Genomic DNA, 27,892 nt, shown 5'->3' with positions numbered 1-27,892 from the left:
GTGGTAAATTGTATCAATCAGTTGTCCTCCGCTGGCTTGTTAGTCATTGGATATGGTCATTGGTGCAGTGATGTAGAAGTAATGGTCATGTTCCAGGCCACCTTCAGCCTGTCTTTCACTCATTAGACTACAACTGTATACATGACTGAACACACACGCATCCGTCATCATCATCAGGTCACATGGTCTAAAGTCAGAATAGACTGGGGTGGCAAATGGTATCGATCGGTTGTCTGTCAGCACTGCTGGCTTAGTTGTGATTTGGATAGGGCTTGGTTATTGGTGCAGTCATGTGGAAGTAATGGTTGCGTTCCAGGCCACCTACATTGCAGTCATGAAATGTAGACAATCACTACTTCAGCATGTGTAGTGTTCTGAGATAATCAGATCTGTGTCAGATCTCTGCAAATGCCCAAAATAGTGTTTAGCATTATTGGAATCCATCAATATGACTTAATAATCTGATAGTCTGGTGAGAGTAGACTGGTATGGGGAATCCTATTTATCTGTTGTCACATAGCTGGCTTTGTTGTGATTGGATAGCGCTTGGTTATGGTTCCTAAAGCCTGCATCTCCCCAGTCCCTACTTCATTCTGTGTTTTTGTGTTTTGCTTCATGTCCCGGGTGTTTGACTGACAGCGGCCTCTTGTCTCTTTTCTCCACAGTTGCGGCGAATGCAAGAGATGCTCACAAAGATCCAGGAACAGATGCACACGCAGAAGGAGGCCTATTAACCCAGGCTACTACTAGAACCCCTGCCCCTCTGTAAATGCAGGCCCCCTCTTTCCACTACTAGGGTGGGCACCCCTAGTACCACTCTACTCTAGTCCACACACATTGTCAACTCCAGCTCATCCAACCCCAACAGCCACCACTCCTCATTTAGTCAATAACCCTCACTATCAGAGACTGATCCACGACCAGGCATGAGGTATTCACAGACAGGTGGCATGGAGAGAATTTGCATTCTCTTCCAACAACATGGAAGTCCTGTGTCTCCACACCTGTTGTGGAAACTCTAACAGGAACAACGGGCACTCCTTTTCGAGTGCCATTGCTGGAGCACAACCCCGGGCCGGACAGCACCTACCTAACCACCTGCTTGTCCTTAAAGGGTTACGGCCGGGTCCTGCCTGCCCTCTTTCCACTCATAGTTTACCTGTGTTCTTCTCAAGAGAACTTGTTGCCTTCCAGTTCATTGCTAACACTTCAATGTTCATTGATGTTTCTCCTTAGTGAACTCTAACCCTGACATTGGTTAAGGGGTAGACTGTAGGGAATGTGTTGTCCTGTCCCTCTGCTAGGTGTTTGAAAGTCTATCTCATAACAAATGTAGTTGTGTGGTCTTAACCACCCTAGACAAGGTCTGTTGGGAAGGAGGTTGGCCTGCCCAAAAACATTTTTTTGTCATGCACAATTTTTTCCCAACAGCATTTTTCTTAAAGGTCAATACTATAGATGGTCATACAGATAAAATGTGATACTTTTTTTTACTACAATGTTACATTTGTAAATGTTTTTGTTACGGGGTTGCATCTATCACTTATTGCTTTTATTTGCATTGCTACACAGAATAGCGTGGAATGAGTCATTCTTTTCACAATTTTTATTTTTAATTTCAACAAATGTTACTGAAGTACTGTTGGGTGTTTTTTTTGACATGTTAATAGGGCTAACTAATGTCCTTCACTCTCCCAATTCCAGCATGCTCAACCATGGGTTGTTCATTCTTGTATTTTACTTAAAAGAAACCCACTACTTACAGTTCTGAGTGTTTGCTGGAATATTGTTGACTGGCAGGTTCGTCCTCAGGTCGTAGTAAAACGTTTTGCAGTGAAAATGAGTGTTGGACCTGGATACAACCCGATTTATAGACGTTGCGACTTTTAAAGGTCATTTCAGATTAAGCTGATATATGCAGCGTTTACGTGATGGGAACATTGCCTTTTAAAAGCCGCAGTGCAAAACCTGCGATCTGACTAAATCCTGGCTCAAATGGACAAGTTCCAGCATTAACTCCCCATTTAATGTTTTTTAATCTTTTTTTTTTTCACTGAACATGACCCAAGAGGAGAAGATAGAAGCCTTGAGCTAACTATGTGCCAGCCAAGAGATGCTGGCCTGGGGACCAAGCAGACAGGACAAGGCCCTTATTCTGCCAGAGGTCAGGGGGCTAGAGAATGACAGGGTCCCTTCAGTAAAGTTGTTTGTGGGTATAGTGTCTGTTATAGAGGTGCCTGATGTAGCAGGCCTTCATTCGTGGGTGATATTTTTCTTGATTATGTTTGTGGACAGTAAGTATGCACCCTCTATTTTTAAGTACATTAAGTGGATATGTATGAGTGGATGATTTTATTATAGTAGATATAATATGCACTCAACGCGAGAGAAATTATAATTACTTATCATTTAGGTGTTTCCTCCCAAAAATGTTGACTTAACACTTTTTTCATGAAGAAGATGAATAGTTGTGCATATGTATTTATTTTCCTCAGGTGCAAATGTCAGTTAATTCACAAGGAACAAGTCATGAGACAAAAATATACATTTGTTTGGATTATTAGTATCATGAGTGCCAGAAAAATTGATTTGAAATAATCAGAATAAAATATTTTTATTTCACATTCTCTTTGTAAACAACATTGTTCAATTTACCTGTTCTATCCTGATCCATCAAAAGCTTAGAGATTCACCTACAGACCCAGTCCAAAATCACACTAGAACAAAAGTAGGAAATAAGATTGTTTCATAAGAATGTTGTCATACTACTTTTTCTGAATACATTTATGTAATAAATAACTTTGGCCAGGATTCAATCTGAGCGCAGATTGGCAACGCTCCAATAAACGCATTTTCCCATTGAGCCAACATATGCAGCGTTTACCGTGAATGTGGGCTCTGAAAAAGTGCATTGTGGACAAAGCTCGCTCGGATTGAATCCAGCACTTTATAAAGTCATTAAGGAAGAGAAAGGATGCAATGAATTGTAATACAATAAAGGAAGTAACATCTTGTCTCTCCATTCTAGCCATTTAACTACTCCTACTTTGTATTGCGATAGAGTGTTGCTAAGCGAGCCTACACACACCCTAAAAATGTAGATCAAATAAATTGACCAAAGCAAGAAGTTATAAATGTAATAAGATTTATTAAGTATCTTAAGCATTTTCCACTTATGCAATTTAAAATGATTTCTCTTTTTACATAATGGACAATTAAATCTAAACGCAGCCCAAAATGTACAGGCAATATAGAACTTCCACTTTCTCCATAGGGAAAACAAAGGCTGTGGAAAGGGCTCTGAAAGCTCTCCCGCGGTATACAGTACTGTACATGGTCTCAGAAAACAGCTGGCATAAACATCTACATATGAAACAAAATCACCAATCTACATGCAAAAACAGGCAAATCTTTAAAATACACTAAAACCATTATTGAATGTGTACATACATACATACATACTGTTCCATTCCACACAAAGATTGATCAAATATATATTTTTAAATGTTATGACTACCATGTCCATTCTTCCTCCCAAAGACAGACACAAAACCATTTAGATTAAGTGAAGAGGGACACAGTCACGTGCTGTCTTTGCGAGTGCTATGTACAGTTGTAAACCAGTTTTGCTTTAATTGGGGTTAAGTAGCATATCAAAGTGCTAGAAGTTAAAAGTTGAATCTCAGCTACACAGGTCGTGTAATAGTGCAGTGGACGGCCAACACAAGAATCTAGATAAGAATAGATATACCAGATAATTCATATGGTTGGTGGAAAAAGAGGATAAAATGGCATAGGTGACTGCCTGACCATGCAGTTTAACCCCAAACTGCCACATTCACTTCAATGGTCTACCGTGACACTGCCGAAGGCCTTAAACAAGATCACTGCTGCAACACAAACAAGATATGCCTCACTATATAGCTACTTTATTACACATACATAGATACTCCAGGAACAATTTACAGTGATTGTGCCTGCTATGGCTCCTGCTCTGCCATTAGTAAAAAATATATATAAATCGTGGTAATATGTAGCCACTTGAGTATTGTAGTTTTACTCCTGTGCTAAACTGAGTGGTTGTTCAGTTTTGTGAAAAGTCCTCACAGTTATACTTACATCACCTGCTTCAGATGTGTATGGTGGAACTGGTAATGCCAGCATTTGGGTTTGATTCCTGCTTGGGCCACACACACACACACACACAATATATGTTATTACAAACTAGTACACTCAATGACCATTTTACATGCTGTTGTGGTTTACCACCAGCAGGGGAAGCCTGTGGAACATGCAGTAATATGACAGCGCTGCAGTGGGAGAAGGAGGGCCAGGCCGTGTTTTAGGTTTCACTTCACAGCCATGTGCCTGGGTAGTGGGAAGGGGAGGTCCCAGCAATTATGTCCTCAATGTGCTCCTTTATGGCGCTTAGTTGTTAGCACACACACACACACACCCCATGCTGACGCTGACGTGCCAACACCTACCAATCACACAGCCAGAGAGCCAGTCTCTCTGACCCCGATTCAGCGGTCTGAAATTGGATGCTTTGCCTTCTGGTCACATCAAGGCCCGTATCCGCAAAGTGTCTCAGAGTAGGAGTGCTTATCTAGTATCAGTTTAGACTAAAATCATAATGAATGAGATTATACGGGCAGATCCTAGATCAGCACAACTATTCAGGTGATTTTGTGAATACAGGCCCTGGCCTCTGTGCTAGACTTCAGTTAAATCTAAAACCTTGGTGCTTTCATAATAGCAAATAGTGGCACCACCACAGTCATTAGCAGTGTGGTTTGTAAATACTCTTGGCTGTGGAATACATGACCCTGTACCAGAAATATAAAAACCGGTCCTGAATGAAAATATGCAGGTCTGACTGCCTTGGACATTGGATGTCTCGCACTATTAGCTACTGTAGATATGAACACAGAGGAGGGCCAGACAGAGAATGTCTCCATGTGATTCTCTCCACTGCATCCTATACAATATCACACTTTATCAACATTACCATCCTGGACATCATACTCAGCCCAACAACAACATTGGCTGTCTTTCACCTCTCATAACCATTATAAAGATATATTTTAAAAAATTGTACATTTTTATAGTTTCTTTTTGGAATGTTCTGAGTTACTTCTTATTGACAGCTGTAATGCATCAGGTTAGTTAATAATGCAGTTTGAGAATCATCAGTGAATATGAGGACTTGCGTCCAGTATGAAGGCTTTTACATTTGTTTGTCAGTACAGTAGTCCTGGTGCCTGCCTCACTCTGGGCCTGCTTCAGTCGCCCTGGGCTCCTAGTCTGGGCTGGTTCCTGTCCGGCTGGTCTGCTCTGAGGCCGATGTTCTCCAGATCTGGAGGTCTGTCTCCGACTTCAGCCTGACTCTGACCACCTCAGGGTGGATGTGGCCTGTTCATGTAGCTTGGTTCTCAGGCTAGCTTCAGGATGGCTCCGGCCTGGTTCAGAGATCAGGCTAGCTTCAGAGTGCTAACGGGGAATGAAGGCAAGGTCACCATAGTTACAGGGTTCAGCAGCTGTTGGTGATGCGTCACCACCTGGGCACCAACTGCCGTCTGCTTTCCCATGATGGTGGTTGTGCCCTGGCTGGGGGCAGTACCATTGACCTGGGCGAGCGTATGGGTGATGTGGCCCACCATGGCTGGCTGGGAGACAGCCACGGACTGGGGGTAGATGGTGGGTAGATGGTGATGGCCCAGGTGGGTAACAGGGTGGATGGGGATGTCTCCGATGGGCTGGTGGTGGTGGTGCCCTGGGGCCAGCTGCATGGGGGCTGAGGAGGAGGGAGCTAGATGGGTGATGTGCTTGGCTCCTCCAGATGAAGCCTGGATGACATGGTTGACGGCCTGGATGACAGAGGCGTGGGAAGCCGAGGCGTGGGCAATGACTGTGGGCTGGAGGCTGGGGGCCTTTACCATGTGAGTATGAGCGTGGGCAGTCACCATGTGTGTGTGAGACGGGAAAAGGGTGCTAGGGGAGGTTACGATGTGTGTGTGAGGCGATAGGAGTGCCTGGATAGGGGTGGTGGTGGTGATGTTGGATGCTGGGGTGGAGAATGTAGCCGAGACAGCCAGGGGTGACAGCGGGTGGGGGTACGTTTGGGCCTTGTGTTGGCTGGAGATGTGTTGGGTGAGGATGGAGGTGGTGGGGGTTATGGGAGCGGTGGTCACAGTCTTGTACAACTCGGGTTGCATGGCTTGTTGAGGCACGGTGGGTAAGGCTGCCGGAACATTCTCCTCATCCATGTCGTCATCCATGATGTCTTCACCCTCTGTGTGACAGACAGAAAGAACACATTAACTTTACGCTTGATAACATCACAGATATGACCGCTTTGTACATTCTTAAAACACTGTCGTTTGGTCTTTCTATAAATAGTGTGACATTGGGATCAACATTTCAAAATGGTTTGAAACAAAAATAACAAGGATTTTCATGAAGTTCTACATGTGTACTTAGGAATGAAAGTGAATATGTGCAAATTGGCCCATAACTCCACCTATACAACAACCTAGGTTTAGGACTATACAACAACCTAGGTTTAGGACTACACAACAACCTAGGTTTAGGACTATACAACAACCTAGGTTTAGGACTATACAACGACCTAGGTTTAGGACTATACAACAACCTAGGTTTAGGACTATACAACCTTTAAAAACAGGGTTTATACAGACACCGGCAAGTCAAATTGAAGGACTTTCAGGGACTTTTTCCAAGTAATTAATTGCAATTGTCAAGAACCTCAAATGGTATACAATTGTATAATGATTATAATTATAGGGTCCAATATAGAACTATATAGCTATGATCCCCCTTATATCTTAAACGTGATCTACATAATCCCCAAAGGTCATTATTTATCAGGAGGGCCATAAACAATAACTAGTAATGCTGCATACTCCAAGAAAGGTTCAAATCTCACCTTTCTGGTCATTGTTTTTATAAATTGCTGAGGTATAATCACTTTTGAAGAAGTTTTAAGTACAAATATGAAAATAAATGTAAACTCAGCAAAAAAAGAAATCCTCTCACTGTCAACTGAGTTTATTTTCAGCAAACTTATATTTACACATTTTGTATGAACATAAGATTCAACAGACAAACTGAACAAGTTCCACAGACATGTGACTAACAGAAGTGGAATAATGTGTCCCTGAACAAAGGGGGGGTCAAAATCAAAAGTAACAGTCAGTATCTGGTGGCCACCAGCTGCATTAAGTGCTGCAGTGCATCTCCTCCTCATGGACTGCAGCACATTTGCCAGTTCTTGCTGTGAGATGTTACCCCACTCTTCCACCAAGGCACCTGCAAGTTCCCGGACATTTCTGGGGAGAATGGGGAGAATGGCCCTAGTCCTCACCCTCCAATCCAACGGGTCCCAGACGGGATTGAGAAACGGGCTCTTCACTGGCCATGGCAGAACACTGACATTCCTGTCTTGCAGGAAATCAGCCATACAGCTCATTCTGTGCGTGGTGGCATTGTCATGCTGGAGGGTCATGTCAGGATGAGCCTGCAGGAAGGGTACCATATGAAGGAGGAGGATGTCTTCCCTGTAACGCATAGCGTTGGGATTGCCTGCAATGACAAGCTCAGTCCGATGATGCTGTGACACACCCCAGACCATGACGGTCCCTCCACCTCGATCCCGCTTCAAGTGTAACGCTCATTCCTTTGATGATAAACACGAATCCAACCATCAGATAAAACCGCGACTTGTCAGAGAAGATCACTTTTTGCCAGTCCTGTCTGGTCCAGCGACGGTGGGTTTGTGCCCATAGGCGATGTTGTTGCCGGTGATGTCTGGTGAGGACCTGCCTTTACAACAGGCCTACAAGCCCTCAGTCCAGCCGCTCTCAGCCTATTGCGGACAGTCTGAGCACTGATGGAGGGATTGTGCGTTCCTGGTGTAACTCGGTCAGTTGTTGTTGCCATCCTGTACCGGTCCCGCAGGTGTGATGTTCGGCTGTACCGATCCTGTACAGGTGTTACACGTGGTCTGCCACTGCGAGGACGATCAGCTGTTCGTCCTGTCTCCCTGTAGCGCCGTCTTAGGCATCTCACAGTACGGACATTGCAATTTATTGCCCTGGCCACATCTGCAGTCCTCATGCCTCCTTGCAGCATGCCTAAGGCACATTCACGCAGATGAGCAGGGACCCTAGGAATCTTTCTTTTGGTGTTTATCAGAGTCAGTAGAAAGGCCTCTTTAGTGTCCTAAGTTTTCATAACCGTGACCTTAATTGCCTACCGTCTGTAAGCTGTTAGTGTCTTAATGACCGTTCCATAGTTGCATGTTCATTAATTGTTTGTGGTTCATTGAACAAGCATGGGAAACAGTGTTTAAACACTTTACAATAAAGATCTGTGAAGTTTTGGATTTTCACAAATTATCTTTGAAAGACAGGGTCCAGAAAAAGGGACTTTTTTTTGTTGTTGCTGGGTTTGTTTCCTATTTCAACAAAAACATTTAGATAGTAGATATATTCTAATTATAAAAACGACTAACTAAGAGTTCACCTTAACTGTAAAATACATATTTTCTAACGGTCTCGAGCAGATCGTCTGCCCCCATCGCTGTGAACTTCACAGAGCTCTAGTTTGGCTTCCTGAACTCGCCTTTCATCTCATATTAAAATCGTGTCCATATATGACAAAAATTGTTTGAAATCTTATTTGTTTAAAATTATTTTTGATTACTGTCACTAAATCGATCTCGGATGACTACTGCGACAAACCCCCTCTCTCCTGCTGCACTATGATGTGAGGATTCCAGGCATATGCGTTGTTAGTGGCTGTGATGTAGGGTTCAGCAAGGAGCTTCTGGACAGTCGGAAGAGCAAATTAAATACTAGGGACATCCCAGCTTCAAGTGGTGCAGAATTCACATCCTGCTTCACACAGGCAAAAGAGACCTACTCCTGTGTCGGTGAGAATCAGGGTTCTCGTTCAATGCAAACAATTTTGATCTGTGTGTCCATAGATCTATTTATAAGCAAAACGGTTTTCTTAATTTGATTGCTTGGTTAAACCGATTGATTGAGCGTACCTGAGGCAGTAGAGGTAGAAGCCTGGTCGTCTTCTGGTTGAACCGTCTGTCTGAGAACACGGTCTATCTCCATGACATTCATCCATTGGCTCAGCTCGTTCTTCAGCTCAGCCAATCGCTGCTGAGTAGCGATTTTCTCCCGCGCCAGTCTCTCCATCTCATGCTCGTACTCCTTCTCCTTGCGCTTCAACGTCTGTAAGACACAGAGGGAGAGAGGAAAGTGCTCAGTACAGTTTGAACACACCCATTTATAAATGGGGCAATCAAATATATATTTCAGAGAGCCTGCATTCTGCAATTTGAGTATAATAAAACTTTGAACTGAAGTTCTTCAATAGAACCAGTAATAGGCCGTCATTGTAAATAAGATTTTGTTCTTAACGGACTTGCCTAGTTAAAAAAATATATATATAGGCTGGATTCTATCCCAGGTGTCATTGGTCCTCAATGTGTACATTGAGTTTACCTAGTCATAATTAAAACCATACATACCAATGTCATAAACCTCCCCATTTGCGTTCATGTAAAGTAAAAGCTGCTATCCAGACCTGTGTTTTAGCAACAGCCGCGAAACAGCCGCGGGACCACATGCACCAAACATTTCTCTCTTCTAATCCCTTAGTGTATTCGTTATGCTGGTCACTTCCTTATCTGTGACAGTACATCACACAACCAACAATAACACCAACACGATTTCCTGACCCCATGGTCTCTACTTCATCTGTCAATGTTGAGACAGAGACAGGGCTATACACACACTGACCAAGAGATCCTTCTCTCTCCCTGTACAGAAACATGTCAAATGTTACATTACTGTCAAAACGACACCACGGCCACATCCTGAGTGTTTACAACAGCCGATAGATAATGTTTCTTCAGAAGGTCATTGCTGCCTCTAATTCACTTCCACGGTAGGCTGAGCAGGATTCCAGAGGAGCGAAGGACAATCCCCTCTGGGAACACTAACTAGTACTCTGAGTGTAGTACTACTGTTGGACGCAAGCATCAACATCCTCTTAGAGACTGCTTGGGTATGCCTCCTTATGTGGGCCCCTCCCATTATCCTCTTTGCTCACCTTGCTAGTCCCCACAAAATGTTCTTTCTAAACCACATGGACACTCATTTACTACTCTGGAAGCATTAATCAAGACCATTTCATAGGACTGACAGAAGTCTAAAATAAAGTCTCGGGAGAGCCATTTCCATGTCTGTTGCTTCCTTTGACTGGACGAGCAGAAGCAACAGACATTAACCTACACCATGACTGGGCAGGCAGCATGACTGTGTGAAAGAAAGAACAGACACAGAGAGACCTGGATAGAGGGAAGGAGTACAGAAAGAGGGAGGTGCTGGGCAGTGGCTCTCTGACCCAGTTTATAATTTCCTGGTCAGCTGACAAAGGCCTGACAAAACAGGCTGTAGTGGGCGGGGCAGGTCTGTACGGAGGGAGAGCAGCCGGGACAGAGAGATTATACTGTCAGTCTGCCTGGGAGACAGAAAACAACTAGGAAGAACACCATGAAGTCTGCCAGGACAGGAAACCTTTACATTGACTTTATGAGAGACAAAGACATTGAGTTTCATTCCCCCTCCTCCAGTGGGTATTGCCCAATCGACTAGGTTCGGAAGACCATGGAATCACGACTAGCCAATCAGGACGAAACTAAGAAGACTAGAATCACGACAAGGCTAACAAGGATGGACTCATCTGACTCAGAGCCATAAAGCTGTGTTCTCACAGACCTGGACTTCCTGTATTGTGTATAATGTAGCTGTGTGTGAGAGACTAGGTACACATACATTTGTACAATTGCTTTTCAGTATGGAAGTATAAACAGATGTAAGGCCAATTGCGGGTCTTCAACCAGGATCAGATAAGATGCTCTGCTGTGCTGTCACTCACACAAACCCAGGCCCCTCACACTGAAACACAACCCAAACCCTATGACGTGTCTAAATCTACGTGTGAACTGCTCCTTACCTTGGAAGGCAGAAAGGAGATGTGTGTGTGAATATATAATGAGATGAGTGTTGTGCAGACTAAAGCTAAAGAAGACCAGATCTTTCATTCGGTCTTGATTTAAAATGTTAGGGTAGAGTTAAAACGATTAAGACAGCCAGTCTGGTGTTGTTATAGGCTCCATCAGTCCAGTAGAAGGAGTACTGCTGCAGACTCCCCTGACTGGTGGTGAGTCACCTATGGTCCTAGACAGACCCCAGCCGGTCTGGGTGGTCTTCACCACCAACATAACTGTATGAATAATGACAGCACTCTGCTCCAATCAGACCGCCCCCCTCGTTTTGTTGTCACGGCAACAGCTGAAAACCGCCATTGTTTCCATGGCAACATGTCAGGTGATAAGCAGCACATTGTCCCAGTGCGTCAGTTGTACAGTGGTAGAATATTAAAAAGGCATCAGAAACATACATCAGCGACCAAATAAACAATGCAATAACAAGGTAAAAAAAAACGGTTGTAGAACGCAGTCATAAAGCCAACGCTGTAACACGGAGACAGTTATGTGTGAATGCGAGTGTGGGGGCATGTCTTTTGCAAGCATGCTCATGAACACACGGTGGAATTCTGGGCCTAGTGCTATGACTCATACAGACAGAGACAGTGAGCACCCGCGAGAAAGATGCTGTATGTACTACTCACTGCTCTACAAACACCAACACCCACTATGGCCCCACCCCTGTCACTACACGATCTAGTAGCTAGCTGCTTCTAGCCATTAATACACCTCCATCTGCTTGCTATACTAGCTGTAGTTGCCATTCGTATGCACTTGGCTGTTCAATACTGTCCTTGGAGAAAGTCAAAACACTCTGCAAGGCAAGCTGTACCACCACCACCACCTATAACTGTAGTCGACACAAGCAAGGATATCTGCCCCAGCCCCCATTCAAGAACAGAGAACACACAGCAACAGCTAGGGTGAGACAAGCTAAGAACAGTGTACTTGAAACAGGCCAAGAACAGCAGATGGATACTACAGAACACAGGACAAGAAACCAGAGAAAGCATGGACGCACCTCTTCAGCATCAGCCTGTACTGATCCACCTACTACTACAGTGCATTCGGAAAATATTCAGACCACTTAGACTTTTTGCCAATTTTGTTACGTTACAACCTTATTCTAAAATGGATTAAATAGATGTTTTCCCTCCTCAATCTACACACAATACACCATAAAGAAAAAGCAAAAAAACTGGATTAGACATTTTTGCAAGTGTATAAAACATTTTTTTAAATTAAATATCACATTTACATGAGTCCTCAGACCCTTTACTCAGTACTCTATTGAAGCACCTTTGGCAGCGATTACAGCCTAGAGTCTGTTTCGATATGACGCTACAAGCTTGGCACACCTTAATTTGGGGAGTTTCTCCCATTCTTCTCTGCAGATCCTCTCAAGCTCTGTCAGGTTGGATGGGAAGTGTTGCTGCACAGCTATTGTCAGGTCTCCCCAGAGATGTTTGATCGGGTTCAAGTCCAGGCTCTGGCTGGGCCACTCAAGGACATTGAGACTTGTCCTGAAGTCATTCCTGCGCTGTCTTGGCTGTGTGCTTAGGGTCGTTGTCCTGTTGGAAGGTGAACCATCGCCCAGTCGGGTCCTGAGCACTCTGGAGCAGATTTTCGTCAAGTATCTCTATACTTTGCTCCGTTCATCTTTCCCCTCGATCCGGACTAGTCTCCCAGTCCCTACAACTGAAAAACATTGGTATTGGCCAGGTGATGAGCGGTGCCTGGTTTCTTCCAGACATGACGTTTGGTATTCAGGCCAAAAAGTTAAATCAGACAAGAGCGTCTTGTCTCTCGTGGTTAGAGTCCTTTAGGAAAACTCCAAGTGGGCTGTCATGTGCCTTTTACGTCTGACCTGATTGGTGGAGTGCTGCAGAGATAGTTGTCATTCTGGAAGGTTCTCCCATCTCCACATAGGAATTCTGGAGCTCTGTCAGAGAGACCATCAGGTTCTTGTTCACCAACCTTACCAAGGCCCTTCTCCCCCGATTGCTCAGTTTGACCGGGGGGGGGGGGCAGCTCAAGGAAGAGTCTTGGTAAACTTCTTCCATTTAAGAATAATGGAGGCCAGTGTGTTTTTGGGGACCTTCAATGCTGCAGAGTTTTTTTGGTACCTTTCAACAGGACAATGACCCAACACACCTCCAGGCTGTGTAAGGGCTATTTGACCGAGAAAGATCATATGACCTGGCCTCCACAATCAACCAAACTCAAACCAATTGAGATGGTTTGGAATGAGTTGGGCCGCAGACTGAAGGAAAAGCAGCCAACAAGTGCTCAGCATGTGGAAGACTTGCTTGGGCCAAGAAACACGAGCAAAGGACATCTGTCCTTTGGTATGAGGAGTCCAAATGAGATTTTTGGTTCCAACCGCCGTGTCTTTGAGACACAGAGTAGGTGAATGGATGATCTCTGCATGGTTGTTTCCCACCGTGAAGCATGGAGGACGAGGTATGATGGTGTGTGGTTGCTTTGCTGGTGACTGTTGGAAACGCATTCCAGGTGAAGCTGGTTGAGACAATGCCAAGCGTATGCAATGCTATCATCAAGACAGAGGGTGGCAACTTTGAAAACAATATATTTGAGATTTATTTGTTTGTTTGTTTAACCCATTTTTGGTCACTACATGATTCTGTGTTATTTCAGTTGTAGAACAATGTAGAAAATAGTCACAAAAAAAAATAAAAAATGGAATGAGTAGGTGTCCAAACTTTCGTCTGGTACTGTGTGTGTGAGAGAGAGAAGGGGTCTGAATACTTTCCGAAAGCACTAAGTCCCTACCATCCTTAGAAACACTGAAAAAGAGGTTTGCAGCTACGACAAGACAGTCCACACTACAACGAGGGAAGAGGGGGAGAAAGGGAGATGAGGTTACAATTAGCTTTTGTTTCATTCGCACGTGACAAACATGACTCCCTCCCTTCCCCCCACCTTTCCTTCGAGGAGTAGTGTGGCCTCGTTTAGATCTGTTTTTGTGAAAGAAAGTAGAGCAGGTTTCACTGTGCCGTGTGTGTGTGTGTGTGTGTGTGTGTGTGTGTGTGTGTGTGTGTGTATAAACACAGCTCAGGCGGCATGACATGCAATGCGGGTGCTGAGCACATGGCCCCGCAGAGAGGAGACCGAGGGGGAGGGAGAGTAGCGGGGGAGGAGGGAGCAGCCAGGCTGTACTCACTGAATCACTTTTGCAGCACAGCGGAGACAGATTGCGCTAGGCTAGCCTAAGCTAGATAGCGTGAGCAGCAGGCAGCCAACCACATTGCAGACAAACTAGTCCTTCAGTGCACGGCGCTTGGTAATTAGCCTGGGGGACAACGGTCTTTTCACTAGCGTTTGTTGTGATCATCAGTAACCGTAAACCTGTGTGTTGTCTTCTCTCTAGATCCCAAGTTGGAATAGAAAACTTCAAGTGGCTCTAGGCAAAAACAACAAAAGAGTCGCTTTTTAGTGGAAAATACCTACTTTAGGGTGTGTGCGCAAGCGCTGTGTGCGTGCATCGGTGTTCAAACTGGGTGGTAAGTGGCCTAATTTGAGAGTTCTTGCCATGTAATGAGTTATACAGTCGTAGTGTTCCAGACCTTGCTGCAGTGTTGTCAGTCACTATGAGAAAGAGTTGCTGAGGACGAAAGGCCACTATCAAAATCCTTATCAATCTTTGCTAGAATGAGAGCACCATGAACAATACAAACATTGCAGACAGCAACTGTGCCCTCTTCTCACCACCTCAGCAGTTGGCAGGGGATGGAGTGGTAATTACCGGCTGTGTGGAACTGAACTGGAAACACACTTCTCTAACATCCGTTATATGCAACCTGTGAGTCAAAATGTACTTTATACAGACAGAGCTGGAGGAAATGACACAACATGTAAGATTGCTGTGACAGTTTGGGTAAAGGAACAGTACCTTTTCGTAAAACTGAAAAGAGCAGAACAATTCTGTTGCTCTTGAAAATTGATGGCTCAGACCTGACCAAGATGTGGTTTCAACACTGCAATAATGCTTCAAAACAGAAGATACTGAATGCTCAGTCCCAAATGGCCCTCTATTCCCTATATAGTGCACTAATAGAATATGCCATTTAGCAGACGCTTTTATCCAAAGTGACTTAGTCATGTGTGCATACATTTTCGTATGGGTGACCCCAGGGGGAAATCGAACCCGCGACCCTTGGCGTTGCAAGCACCTTGCTACCAACTGACCCACACAGGACTACCAGGGAATACTTTTGACCAGGTCCCATAGTAGCTCTGGTCAAAAGTAGTGTACTATATAGGGAATAAGGTGTCATTTGGGGGACACACCTAAGCCCGCCTTGAGTACCTGCCTACATTACCTCAACAAGTAGCCTCATTGGTGTTGATTTAGACTCCAACAAAGAATTTCCAAAGTGCCCCGAGTTCATTCCCAGGCTCCTCCAAGTCCTAGTAAATAGCATTAATGTTCAGCCAGGGTTAATTCCCCTCTGTGTTAAACCTCTTACAGATGGAATAGGAGCTGACCAAGGAACAAACAAACACACAAACCCCAATGAGGACAGACCAGTGGAAGTAATAGTTCACTATTCCAGCTGGGGTCAAAGCTCACCCTCACGGGGGGGGCTGAGCCAAAAACACACTGTCTGACCGTCCCAATAATATGTGATGGGATCTGGTGCTGCTTTAAAAGGACGTGTCTTTCAGAATCAGAAATGACCAACTAGGTGACCCACTTCAGTATTATAGAGACTTCTTTTGATGACGTAAATCCTTACAAATAAAACACTAAGACTTCATCCTGTGATTTCCTCTAAATAGAACAGTTATTTCTCCTTTAGACTGAATGCATTAGAAAAATGTTTCAGTTGAGTCAAAGAATTGGATTTGAACTAGGTTAAAATCTCTGCCTGTGACAAACTCAAAACATGAGCTACTCTTAACATATTTGCTAAATCAATTACTTTGTATTATATTTATAATATATGATTTGTAGCAGACATGAGCAGCTTCCCCACCACATGGAAAAGCACATTTGCCCTCCAACACACAGCTCTTCTGCATCCCAAACAGGTTCCGTCAGAGTCGTTCTGCCGTCAGTGAAATCTAATAGGTTGGTTAAAACGAGCCTGGTGTTTACTCATGTCCCCTCTCTCCCTTTTCACCCTCCCTCTTTCCCTTCAGTTAGTGGCTAAGCCTCCCTCCCAGGCAGTTCCAGGAGAGGAGCTAGCTAGCACTGAGCTGTGGGCGGGGCGAAGAGGAGGGCCCATCACGGGGTGACATCATATAGCTCTGGCTAGCCATGTGCTCTCTGCTCATGTGGCCCTGTGAGCAGAGTGAAGCAGGATGGAGGGAGGGATGAAAGAAGAGGGAGGAGCCCCAGTGCTGAGAACGTTAGCGTTTAAGAGTCCCAGCCATGGCGCAGCAGAGAGTACAGCCGCTCTCTCTCCCTCTCTCACACACACACACACGACAGCAGCAATTAGGTCAGATAGAGAAACACATCCCACGTTAGACAGTCGTAAAATCTAAAAATATAGCGTAACACATAGGACAACAAACTACTGTAGGATAAAGTATTGAGAAAAACATCAAACCGAGAAGCATACGGAAGTAATGCTTGCAAGCAGCAGAATCTTTGAAACATTACACACCAGTGTTGGTTTTAGACACCACAAGAATCCCACTAACACGTGATGCAGGCAGGCAGCGTTATATTCAAGTTCCTCGTTCGGTTTGGTCTCGCTAGCTTACTCACTCTCAGTCACTTCTATGAAAGGAGGAAGAAATTAAACAGAAGTGTGACTTGACTTCTCAGCAGAGTGGCTTTTGGCGAGAAGTAGCCTCACAGTGACACCAACCTCAGTGCAAAACAAGAGACATGCTCTGATAAGACACCCGGCCTGAAGATCAGAGTCTGTATTCATAAAGTGTATCCTAGTAGGAGTGCTGATCTAGGATCAAGTCCCTTCTGACCAAAATAAGTCATTCATTATGATCCAAAAGGCTAAACTGATCCTAGATCAGCACTCCTACCCAGGAGGCCATGTTGTTCAACAAAGGTGACAGACACACAGGGCTGCCAGCATCACTGCCCAAAGATGAATCAAATGAAAAGTAATCCTTTGCCCAAATCCTCTTATTCAACCTCTCTGGTCTGGTCCTCATTGGTCATATTAGCAGACTATACTGCCGCTATGCTGCCCCTAGCCTAAATAACAACAAAAGGTTGAAGAGAGGGGATCAGGAAGGAGCATGCGGGGAGAGAGGCGCGTGCAGTCGGGAATCGTGTCTGTCCTGCACAGTACTGTCCCATGTCTGAACGACAGCGATCACACGCTGCACTTTTAAAACACCCATCCATCTCCTTTTCTTCTCACCCCTCCCTCGCTCTCCCCCAACCCACCACTATTGGAGCTCAACCAATAACAATTAGGGAAGAGAACTGCGTGACTCAGCACGACTTCTACAACTCAACTGTTACCAAGAAGAGAGCCCGCAATAGGCTAGTGTGTGTACTCAGCTCGTCTATCAGGAAACCCTGGTCTCAGTCTGACGTCCATAGATATGAGCACTGAGAAGGAGCCACTTACAGTAAACTGATGAATAAAGGGAAGACCAGAGAATGTGGGTGTGTTGTAGCACTGGAAACATGAAGCAACTACACACATTTTGGCCTGTGTCACATACTTATAACTTCAAAAGTAATTCAAGTAATTCAAACATTCTAACCAGTATTTCAGTCCAGCAAACATGCAATATTTAAGCTGGAAATAAACTCAATCTCCCCCATCCAAAAAAACATATTCTGACTTCCCTCTTCACTAAATAAGCTCAAGCTAAATTCCTACGACTAAAAATGGAGACTGCCCTGCAGTGCAAATACATCACGAGTGGAAAATGTCTGTAGTTGTTTGTTTCCCGGCCGGTACATGTGCTTTAAATACACCCTAAATCCAGCTTGGCTGTCGAGAAGGGGTGGGGGTGCTGGGTCAGTCTGCTAGTCGAGCACGACACACTAGAGAGGAGGGAGGCAGGGGGAGGAGGGAGATTGGGTGACATGAGTTCTGTGGACCCACACTGCCCTAGTTTCCCGCGCTCCTAACCCTGCCTCCCAGGGAGTAAAACCCCACCGCTGTCACACACAGGATCAGATTCTCACCAGCAGAGGATAGGGGTGTGTGTGTGTGTGTGTGTGTACAGTACCAGTCAAACGTTTGGACATACCTACTCATTATATGGTTTTTCTTTATTTTTACTATATTCTAAAATTGTAGAATAATAGTGAAGACATCAAAAGTGAGAAAATCACACATGGAATCATGTAGTAACCAAAAAAAAGAAAGTGTTAAATCCAAATAAATAAAAAAAAACGTCCTCTGTCAACTGCATTTAATTTTTATTTATTTGTATGAACATAAGATTCAACAATGGAAACAAACTGAACATGTTCCACAGACAAGTTCCGCCCTGTGCAACTGGGTCCTGGACTTCGAGGGTAGGAAACAACATCTCCACCCAGTGGGGTGGAGAAGGGTGCCTTCTCAGCCCTCTCCTGTACTCCCTGTTCACCCATGACCGCGTTGGCCATGCACGCCTCAAACTCAATTATCAAGTTAGCAGACGATGCTACAATGGTAGGCTTGATTACCAACAACGACGAGAAGGCCTCCAGGGAGGAGGTGAGGGCCCTCGTAGTGTGGTGTCAGGAAAATAACCTCACACTCAACATCAACAAAACAAAGGAGATGATAGTGGACTTCAGGAAACAGCAAAGGGAGCACCCCCCCATCCACGGGACAGTAGTGGAGAAGGTGGAAAGTTAAGTTTCTCGGCGTACACATCACGGACAAAATGGTCCTCCACACCGACGTGGTGAAGGCGGCGCAACAGCGCCCCAACAACCTCAGGAGGCTAAAGAAATGTGGCTTAACACTTAAAACCCTCAAACTTTTACAGATGCACAATTGAGAGCATCCTGTCGGGCTGTATCACCGCCTGGTACGGAACTGCTCCACCCACAACCACAAGGCTCTCCAGAGGGTAGTGAGGTCTGCACAACGCATCACCGGGGGCAAACTACCTGCCCTCCAGGACACCTACAGCACCCGATGTCACAGGAAGGCCAAAAAGATCATCAAGGACAACAACCACCCGAGCCACTGCATATTCACCCCGCTATCATCCAGAAGGCGAGGTCAGTACAGGTGCATCAAAGATGGGACCGAGAGACAGAAGCTGTTTTTCAATCTCAAGGCCATCAGACTGGTAAACAGCCATCACTAACATTGAGTGGCTGCTGCCAACAGACTCAAATCTCTAGTCACTTTAAATCATAAAAAAATTGGATGTAATAAACGTATTACTAGTTACTTTAAACAATGACACTTTATAATATTTACATACCCTACATACTCATCTCATATGTATATACTGTACTCTATACCACCTACTGCATCTTGCCTACGCCGCACAGCCAGCGCTCATCCATATATACATATTTATTCCTTTACACTTGTGTATAAGGTAGTTGTTGTGGAATTGTTAGATTTTACTGCACGGTCAGAACTAGAAGCACAAGCATTTCGCTACACTCGCATTAACATCTGCTAACCGCGTGCGTGTATGTGACCAATAAAATGTATCGATTTGAGACATCTGACTAACAGAAATGGAATAATGTGTCCCTGAACAAAGGGGGGGGGGGGGAATAAAAATCAAAAGTAACAGTCAGTATCTGGTGTGGCCACCAGCTGCATTAATTACTGCAGTGCATCTCCTCCTCATGGACTGCAGCACATTTGCCTGTTCTTGCTGTGAGATGTTACCCCACCCTTCCACCAAGGCAACTGCAAGTTCCCAGACATTTCTGGGGAGAATGGCCCTAGTCCTCACCCTCTGATCCAACAGGTCCCAGACGTGCTCAATGTGATTGAGATCCGGGCTCTTTGCTGGCCATGGCAGAACGCTGACATTCCTGTCTTGCAGGAAATCACGCACAAAACGAGCAGTATGGCTGGTGGCATTGTCATGCTGGAGGAACCTGCAGGAAGGATACCACATGAGGGAGGAGGATGTCTTCCATGTAATGCACAGCGTTGAGATTGCCTGCAATGACAACAAGCTCAGTCCAATGATGCTGTGACACACCGCCCCAGACCAGAACGGATCCTCCACCTCGATCCCGCTCCAGAGTACAGGCCTCGGTGTAACGCTTGTTCCTTCGACGATAAAACGCGTATCCGACCATCACCCCTGGTGAGACAAAAACGCGACTCGTCAGAGAAGAGCACTTTTTGCCAGTCCTGTCTGATCCAGCGACGGTGGGTTTGTGCCCATAGGCGACGTTGTTGCTGGTGATGTCTGGTGAGGACCTGCCTTACAACAGGCCTACAAGCCCTCAGTCCAGCCTCTCTCAGCCTACTGCGGACTCTCTGAGCACTGATGGAGGGATTGTGCATTCCTGGTGTAACTCGGGCAGCTGTTGTTGCCATTCTGTACCGGTCCCGCAGGTGTGATGTTCAGATGTACCGATCCTGTGCAGGTGTTGTTACACGTGGTCTGCCACCGAGGATGTTCATCCGGTCTCCCTATAGTGCTGTCTTAGGCATCTCACAGTACAGACATTGCAATTTATTGCCCTGGCCACACCTGCAGTCCTCATGCCTCCTTGCAGCATGCCTAAGGCACATTCATGCAGATGAGCAGGGACCCTGGGCATCTTTCTTTTGGTGTTTTTCAGAGTCAGTAGAAAGGCCTCTGTAGTGCCCTAAGTTTTCATAACTGACCTTCATTGTCTACCATCTGTAAGCTGTTAGTGTCTTAACGACCGTTCCACATGTGCATGTTCATTAATTAAGCATGTTAAACCGTGTTTAAACCCTTTACAATGAAGATCTGTGAAGTTATTTGGATTTTTACTAATTATCTTTGAAAGACAGGGTCCTGAAAAAAAAGGACATTTCTTTTTTTGCTGAGTTAATATTTTATATTTGAGATTCTTCAATGTAGACACCCTTTACCTTGAAAGCTTTGCACACTCTTGGCATTCTCTCAACCAGCTTCATGAGGTAGTCATCTGGAATGCATTTCAATTAAAACAGGTGTGCCTTGTTAATTTGTGGAATTTCTATGCTTCTTAATGCGTTTGAGCCAATCAAGGTAGGGGTGGTATACAGAAGATGGTATTTTACCAAATAGGGCCAAGTCCATATTATGGCAGGAACAACTCAAATAAGCAAAGACAAACGACAGTCCACCATTACTTTAAGACATGAAGGTCAGTCAGTGCGGAAAATTAATAACTTTGAAAGTTTCTTCAAGTGCAGTCGCAAAACTCATCAAGCGCTTTCCACAACAGGAAAGGAAGACCCAGAGTTACCTCTGCTGCCAAGGATAAGTTCATTAGAGTTACCAAATTCAGAATGTAGCATTTATTTGTGCTGCAGAGTTCAAGTAACAGACACATCTCAACATCAACTGTTCAGAGGAGACTGCATGAATCAGGCCTTCAATGTCAAATTGCTGCAAAGAAACCACTAGTAAAGGACACCAATAATAAGAAGAGACTTGCTTGGGCCAAGAAACACGAGAAATGGACATTAGACCGACGGAAATCTGTCCTTTGGTCTGACGAGTACAAATGAGATTTTTCGGTTCCAACCACCGTGTCTTTGTGAGACGCGGAGCAGGTGAATGGATGATCCCCTGCACGTGTGGTTCCCACCGTGAAGCATGAGGTCGTGGTGTGATGGTGCTTTGCTGGTGTACCTGTCTGATTTATTTAGAATTCAAGGCACACTTAACCAGCATGGCTACCACAGCATCCTGCAGCGATACACCATCTCATCTGGTTTGTGCTTAGTGGGACTACCATTTGTTTTTTAACAGGACAGTGACACATTACACCTCCAGGCTGTGTAAGGGCTATTTGACCAATAAGGAGAGTGATGGAGTGCTGCATCAGATGACCTGGACTCCACCATCACCAGACCTCAACCCAAATTAGATGCTTTGGGATGAGTTGGACCACAGTGTGAAGGAAAAGCAGCCAACAAGTGCTCAGCATGTGGGAAATCCTTCAAGACTGTTGGAAAAGCATTCCAGGTGAAGCTGGTTGAGAGAATGCAAAGCATGTGCAAAGCTGTAATCAAGGCAAAGGCTGGCTGCTTTGAAGAATGTAAAATATATTTTGATTTGTATAACACTTTTTTGGTGCATGATTCCATGTGTTATTTCATAGTTTTGATGTCTTCACTATTATTCTACAATGTAGAAACTATTACAAATAAAGAAAACCCTTGAATGAGTAGGTGTGTCCAAACTTCTGACTGGTACTGCATATATTTTGAACAATCACACACACAGCGAACACAGCAACAGGAACTCCATCACATCACTCCAGAGTTAAATTAGGTTTGTTCAAGACCTTTGTACACCAGTCCCCTGCTCGCACATAGCTTTCGATATGCTACCTGCCTGTATCACACAGCATTGAACCACTTACAGTCATTCCTTTTCAACCACAAAAGTCTATTAAAAAGGTTTTAATCACGTAAAAATAAGCTAAATAAAAAGTGTATATAAAAAAAGAAATAACTCTTGGTACATTTTGGAGACTCTGGTCTGCCTATACCCCAGGCAGAAGTGCATATCCAAACAGTTTAGCCTTCTGCTAGAGACTAGAAACTCCCTTTCCTCCCCAGTCCTCACCTGGACTAACCTGACCAGACCTAATGACATTGCCAAGAACACCAAGGAGCTAAGGATATACAAAGCAGCTCCAATAGCCTACTGGCACTAAAACAAATAAGAATCGTTATCATCTTAGTTCATCTGAAATGAATTGCCGTTTATACCAATTTTGTCCCAGACAGTTTTCCCACACAAGCCGCCACCTGTAGGAGTGGTGGATCAGGCATTCAGTAGTTCACACACAATCAGCAGGAGACAAAGGGCTAGGCAATCTTCACTTGACAATGAAGAAGCAACAGAAAAGTTCAATGCTCAGATGGTTCCTAGCAACACCACCAGACAGTGAACCAAGGGTCAGCAACAGGGAGGGTTAGTTTGTGTAAAAAGTTTGTACCTGAAAAAGAAAAATGACAAAAAAGTAGGTTACAAATATCACTAGGAATTCTGCTAAAAATGGGTTTAATTTAGTAAATCTGTTCAAGTATTCACACATAAAAAAGGCACATTACATGACCAACAGTATGTGGACACCGGCTTGTCGAATATCTCATTCCAAAATCAAGGATATTAAATATAAGTTAATAATTATGCTTTGGATGATGTATTAAACCACCCAGACACATCAAATATGCAGTCGTCCTTTTGAACTGAGCTGCAGGACAGGAAGGAAACTGCTCAGGGATGTCACCATGAGGCCATTGGTGATTTTAAAACAGCTACTGAGTTCAATGGCTGTGATGGGAGAACACAAGAGGATGGATCAACAACATTGTAGTGACTCCAAAATAATGACCTAAATGACAGCGTGAAAAGAACAAAAATATACAGAATAACTAGTACAAAAGGCACTGAAGTAATACTAAATGCAAAGCCAACAACCGATCAATGAGCAGCTGCCTCATGGTATGTGTATGCTTGGCATAAGCAAAGACTGGGGTGTTTTACAGGATGAAAAGTAACAGAATGGAGACACTGGGAGAGAAATTCACTTTTCAGCAGGACAATAACTTACAACATAAAGACAAATCTACAATGGATTTGCTTATCAAGAAGACAGTGAATGTTCCTGAGTAGCTAAGCTACAGTTGCTTCCAGAGGCAGTTTGAAACCATGAGTGTTACAACCAAGGACAGGCGATTTTTACACGTAAATGAGACAACGGTCACGTTCTGTGAGCTTGTGTAATCTACCACTTCGGGGCTGAGCCGTTGTTGCTCCTAGGCGTTTCCACTTCACAATAACAGCACTCACAGTTGACCGGGGCAGCTCTAGTAGGGCAGAAATGTTACAAATTGACTTGTTGGAAAGGTGGCATCCTATGACGGTGCCAAGTTGAAAGTCACTGAGCTCTTCAGTTCAGCCATTCTACTGCCAATGTTTGTCTATGGAGAGTGCATGGCTGTGTGATCTATTTTATACACCTGTCAGGAACGGGTGTGGCTGAAATAGTCGAAACCACTAATCATTACACTCTACTTTCTTCAAACAAAGCCTACGAGATACAACACAAAAATGACAGGGAAACAAGTAACATTAGAAAACTGGAAAATCCACACATTCAAATGGTGAAAACACAGAGTGAAAATCTACACTTCATTCAACAGCGAACTCAATTCCATCGTAGTCCTTTGCTCAACCATGCAGTTATTTTAGCTTGCTTACCTGTATATATCGGAGGGCGCTCCTCAGGACACTGAGGTTAGAGGTCTTCTTCTCATCTGCATTGGGGATGTTTTTCTTCAGGGTATCAAAGCACTCCTTCAGGTGAGCCCGTCTGAGTAAGGGATGGAGGGATGAAAGAAGGGTAGAGAGAGAAGTCTTAGTGAGAGGGAGGATGAGGTCTGATTTCACACATTCAGCTTCTTTAAAGAAATAAATGTTGCAAACCAATTTCCCATTTAGGGCTAATAAATAATTACTACTAACATGAGACACATTGAACAGGTTTCTGTTTTCGTGGTAAAACGTCTGTGTTAAAGGATACAGGCAGGGGTAAGGCAACAACTCCTCTGCTTGGTCCTGTTTTTGGCCATTATAAGCCTACTACTACAGTACAGGGAAGTACAATCAGAATATTGAAAGCCATTAAAAAGTCCAAGATATGACCAATTATTGTCTGACAAATGCCATATCTATAGATTAGACATTAGTGAATAAATAAGAGTAATTTTTTTTCTTAGAACAGGACAGAGAAGTAAGCAAGCAAGTCGGTTGAAAAAAGACGTGGGCAATAAGTGTACACCTAATCTCACCATAACCTTAAACTGCCCTGTGCAAAGAGCTCAATCCACTGTTTAATAAAAGGTGACCATGGGAGAGAGATGCACCCACCTGTTTTTCTCAAGCTTGTTATGTACTTCTCTTGTCCCTGCCCTGTAAAAGCACAGATCGGAGCACATTATAAGATTGGGTGTCCAGAATGGGCAAGACGACGAGACTCACTGAACAAGAATCAAATCAACCAACAAATATAAAAGTACTCCATCATCTCTGTTACTTTACTTAAACAATATACTGTATAATATGCACAGGCAGCTAATTGGATCTGATTACCGCTCAATTGACCAATCAGGACACTCATTATAGAGTACATAATCCAAGAGTTATTTCGTCCAAAAATCCTTCAGTGTAGTGACTTTTCATGGTTTGTGATTTCTGATAGCATTTTTACCTTACCACTCAACATTTAACTTACAATCACATCTACACACACTCTTTGCTACAAAATAGCCCCCCCCCCCAAAAAAAAAAGGAAAACTAAAAATGCAAAAGGAGAAAAAAGAAATCTAACCAAAGTGCAAACCATCTCTCTTATAAATAACAAAATTGGCCACTTACCCTCCAGGCCTTTTCTTCCCGTCCAGGTCAGGGGGGCTGCCTCGGCCTCCAAAAGGGCTGGTCTGGGCCCCACGGGGTGTCTGTGGGGGCCCTGGCTGGGGAAGTAAGGCATGCAGCTGGGGGGCTGAGACGATGGAGCCAAGGTAGGGCTGCACCAGCTGGGGCGACTGCTGCTGCAGCAGTTTATGGTTGCCAGATTGGGGGGAAACCATCTGCGGAAGGTGATGGTGGTGGCGATGCTTGTGGTTGCCAGATTGGGTCAAAGGCAAGTGGTGGGAGTGGTCTGTCTTCACCGGAGGAGAGAGAGCCAAAAGTGCACCCTGTCCCTGGTGGTCGTGCCCTGGGGAGTGAGGGTCCCTCCTGGGGGAGGCCAGGTAGGGTGCTGCCCCGGCCTGGGGGGACAGGGTGGTGGAGGAGGGGGTTGGGACAGTGGGGGGCAGACCAGTGTGGTTGGAGGTCATCATGGGGATAGGGATGACAGTAATGGGCATGGAGGGGGGTGGCAGTGGGGGCGGGACAGGGACGGGGCGGCGCTCCGAATGGGGGCAGGGCTCTTCTGCTCTGGTCACATGGTTCATCTGGATGGGGGAGTAGGAAGTGACATCATTGCGCCTGTGGGTGTGGTCAGACAGCTGTTGGAGGCGAAGCTTCTCCCTCAGCTCATTCTCCTCTGTGGGGAGAGAAAGAAGGCACGGTTACAGGCTAGAGCACGTTAGCAACTGTAAGAGCCAAGAATGTTACCAGCATTTCATTCAATTTATCAATAAATATTTTGATTGTACTAGCTTTGTCAACAAAGGAACATCTGAAAAGTGCAAAAACATTTCTCCATACGCCACCTTGACAGTCTAAAAAAGGAAACTCCTCCATAGCTCTGGGACTGCAGTTAGGTTAGCTCTGGTAACGTAGACTTCACCACCCACTGGGTTGACAGCAATGACCTCTAACCTCTGCCATGACCAGAGAACATCATTTTCAAATAGGTCAAGCAGCATAGGTTAGGTACCAGCAGAAACATGTCTGACAACATTTCCAGCGTCATTTGACTAATCTCCATCTAGTGAGTTTGACAGCCAGGTTCACTCCCAATGAATACTACAATCAATAAACAAAAACAGGGGAGGAACACTAGGGTAGCTGGAAGGAAGCATTCTGCCATCCATTCACCTAGCTAGCACACTATGTTTACAGCTTATGTTGCATGTTCTGAATTGAAATACGATGCCAGACACCTCAATAGGGCTGTTACAATGCTGACATACATTCATACCAGACCTGCAGCCAGACCTCATCCTGCCTCCTGGACCTCTGCCAGCTTATAAGAGCCGTATAATGCAGCCGCAATGCCTTGCCAGCCAGAACCTTGAGACTAGTTAGAAGAATTGACATATTAACGCAGCTCGTCTTTGAGGGAATCCTGTGGGCCCTGGTCAAAGTAGTGCACTATATAGTGAATAGGTGCCATTTCCGAGGCAGCCAAAGTCCTCAATTTATACAACGTTGCTCTTGTTGGCACTGGCTGGCTACAAGACAAAACTCTAATTCTGTTTATTCTTTTTATGAGTGGATTTACACACTTACAGGTCTGCAGTATGACAGGAGGACTGACAGTGTATGTGTGGTAAAAGCTGGGCTGAGCTCAGTGCGAGACATTTTATTTGAAGAGGAAGTGGGGTATATTCCAAGGTCAGTGTGTTTAAGTAAAAGCAGGTTTTATGCCTCTTGCCCAATCCAGGTCATACTGGCATGTAAAAAGGGATATGTTCTGTTGGGACATTGCAAGCTTCCGTAATTCCCCAAACTAATCTTCTTACTGGGGACCCATATGAAACGACTGTAATATGTGTAGGCCTAAATACTGTAATGAAGTATTTGTAACTTTGAGCTGAAGCAGAATAGTTTTTTTCTGAGAAACTTCCATGTGTGATATCTCCACATCTACTGAAAGCCCTCAGAGAGAGAGCTGCAGGACGCGGTTGGAAACACATCAGAAAATGTATTGTGGCAGCAAATCAATTAGACAAAGCTTTTATTCAGCCCTCTAACCCAATGTTGGGACTGAAAACTGAACAAACACATTGTGTTGATGTTAGTGCAGTACTGAGATTGTTCAATGTCTTCAATTGAAGAGCAAAACGCTCCGTGAACTTGTCTGTTATTTAAGAAGCAACTTGTTTGTTAGAACGTTTCAGTACTGATGCTCTTAACATTAGGTCCACGTGCGGTCCTTGAGAATGAGCTCCGATTGCGTTTTCCTAGCTCCTTCAACACATTCTCGTCTTAGAG

General features: G+C 44.6%; 2 protein-coding genes across 8 annotated transcripts in view; one reads left to right on the top strand and one right to left on the bottom strand.

Annotated features, from left to right (window-relative positions):
- LOC109904836 (septin-4) overlaps nucleotides 1-3,020 on the top strand; it is a 67,199-nt gene extending 64,179 nt beyond the window's left edge. For all 5 annotated transcript variants that reach the window (XM_031790787.1, XM_031790788.1, XM_031790786.1 and 2 more), the window contains one exon: nucleotides 666-3,020. In XM_031790787.1, the coding sequence (XP_031646647.1) occupies nucleotides 666-734 (69 nt within the window). In that variant the 3' untranslated portion in view covers nucleotides 735-3,020. The remainder of the gene's footprint in view (nucleotides 1-665) is intronic.
- The window catches only part of LOC109905666 (max-binding protein MNT-like), a 31,119-nt gene continuing 4,756 nt past the window's right edge, over nucleotides 1,530-27,892 (bottom strand). The window contains exons 2-7 of one of the 3 annotated variants that reach the window (XR_004203157.1): nucleotides 25,607-26,276; nucleotides 25,100-25,141; nucleotides 24,431-24,542; nucleotides 9,077-9,269; nucleotides 5,235-6,295; nucleotides 1,530-4,177 (exon numbers count right to left, since the gene is read on the bottom strand). Coding sequence is in view for 2 of the 3 variants with exons in the window: in XM_031790783.1 (XP_031646643.1) it covers nucleotides 5,475-6,295; nucleotides 9,077-9,269; nucleotides 24,431-24,542; nucleotides 25,100-25,141; nucleotides 25,607-26,276; nucleotides 26,446-26,476 (1,869 nt within the window). In the remaining variant the exon portion in view is untranslated. Of the gene's footprint in view, nucleotides 6,296-9,076; nucleotides 9,270-24,430; nucleotides 24,543-25,099; nucleotides 25,142-25,606; nucleotides 26,277-26,445; nucleotides 26,616-27,892 lie in introns of those variants that run through there. The other 2 variants (XM_031790783.1, XM_031790782.1) reach the window with 2 other exon arrangements.

Source organism: Oncorhynchus kisutch, linkage group LG15, assembly GCF_002021735.2.
Source record: "Oncorhynchus kisutch isolate 150728-3 linkage group LG15, Okis_V2, whole genome shotgun sequence".
Lineage (NCBI taxonomy): Eukaryota > Metazoa > Chordata > Actinopteri > Salmoniformes > Salmonidae > Oncorhynchus > Oncorhynchus kisutch.
This window is presented reverse-complemented; position numbering and strand designations above follow the sequence as displayed.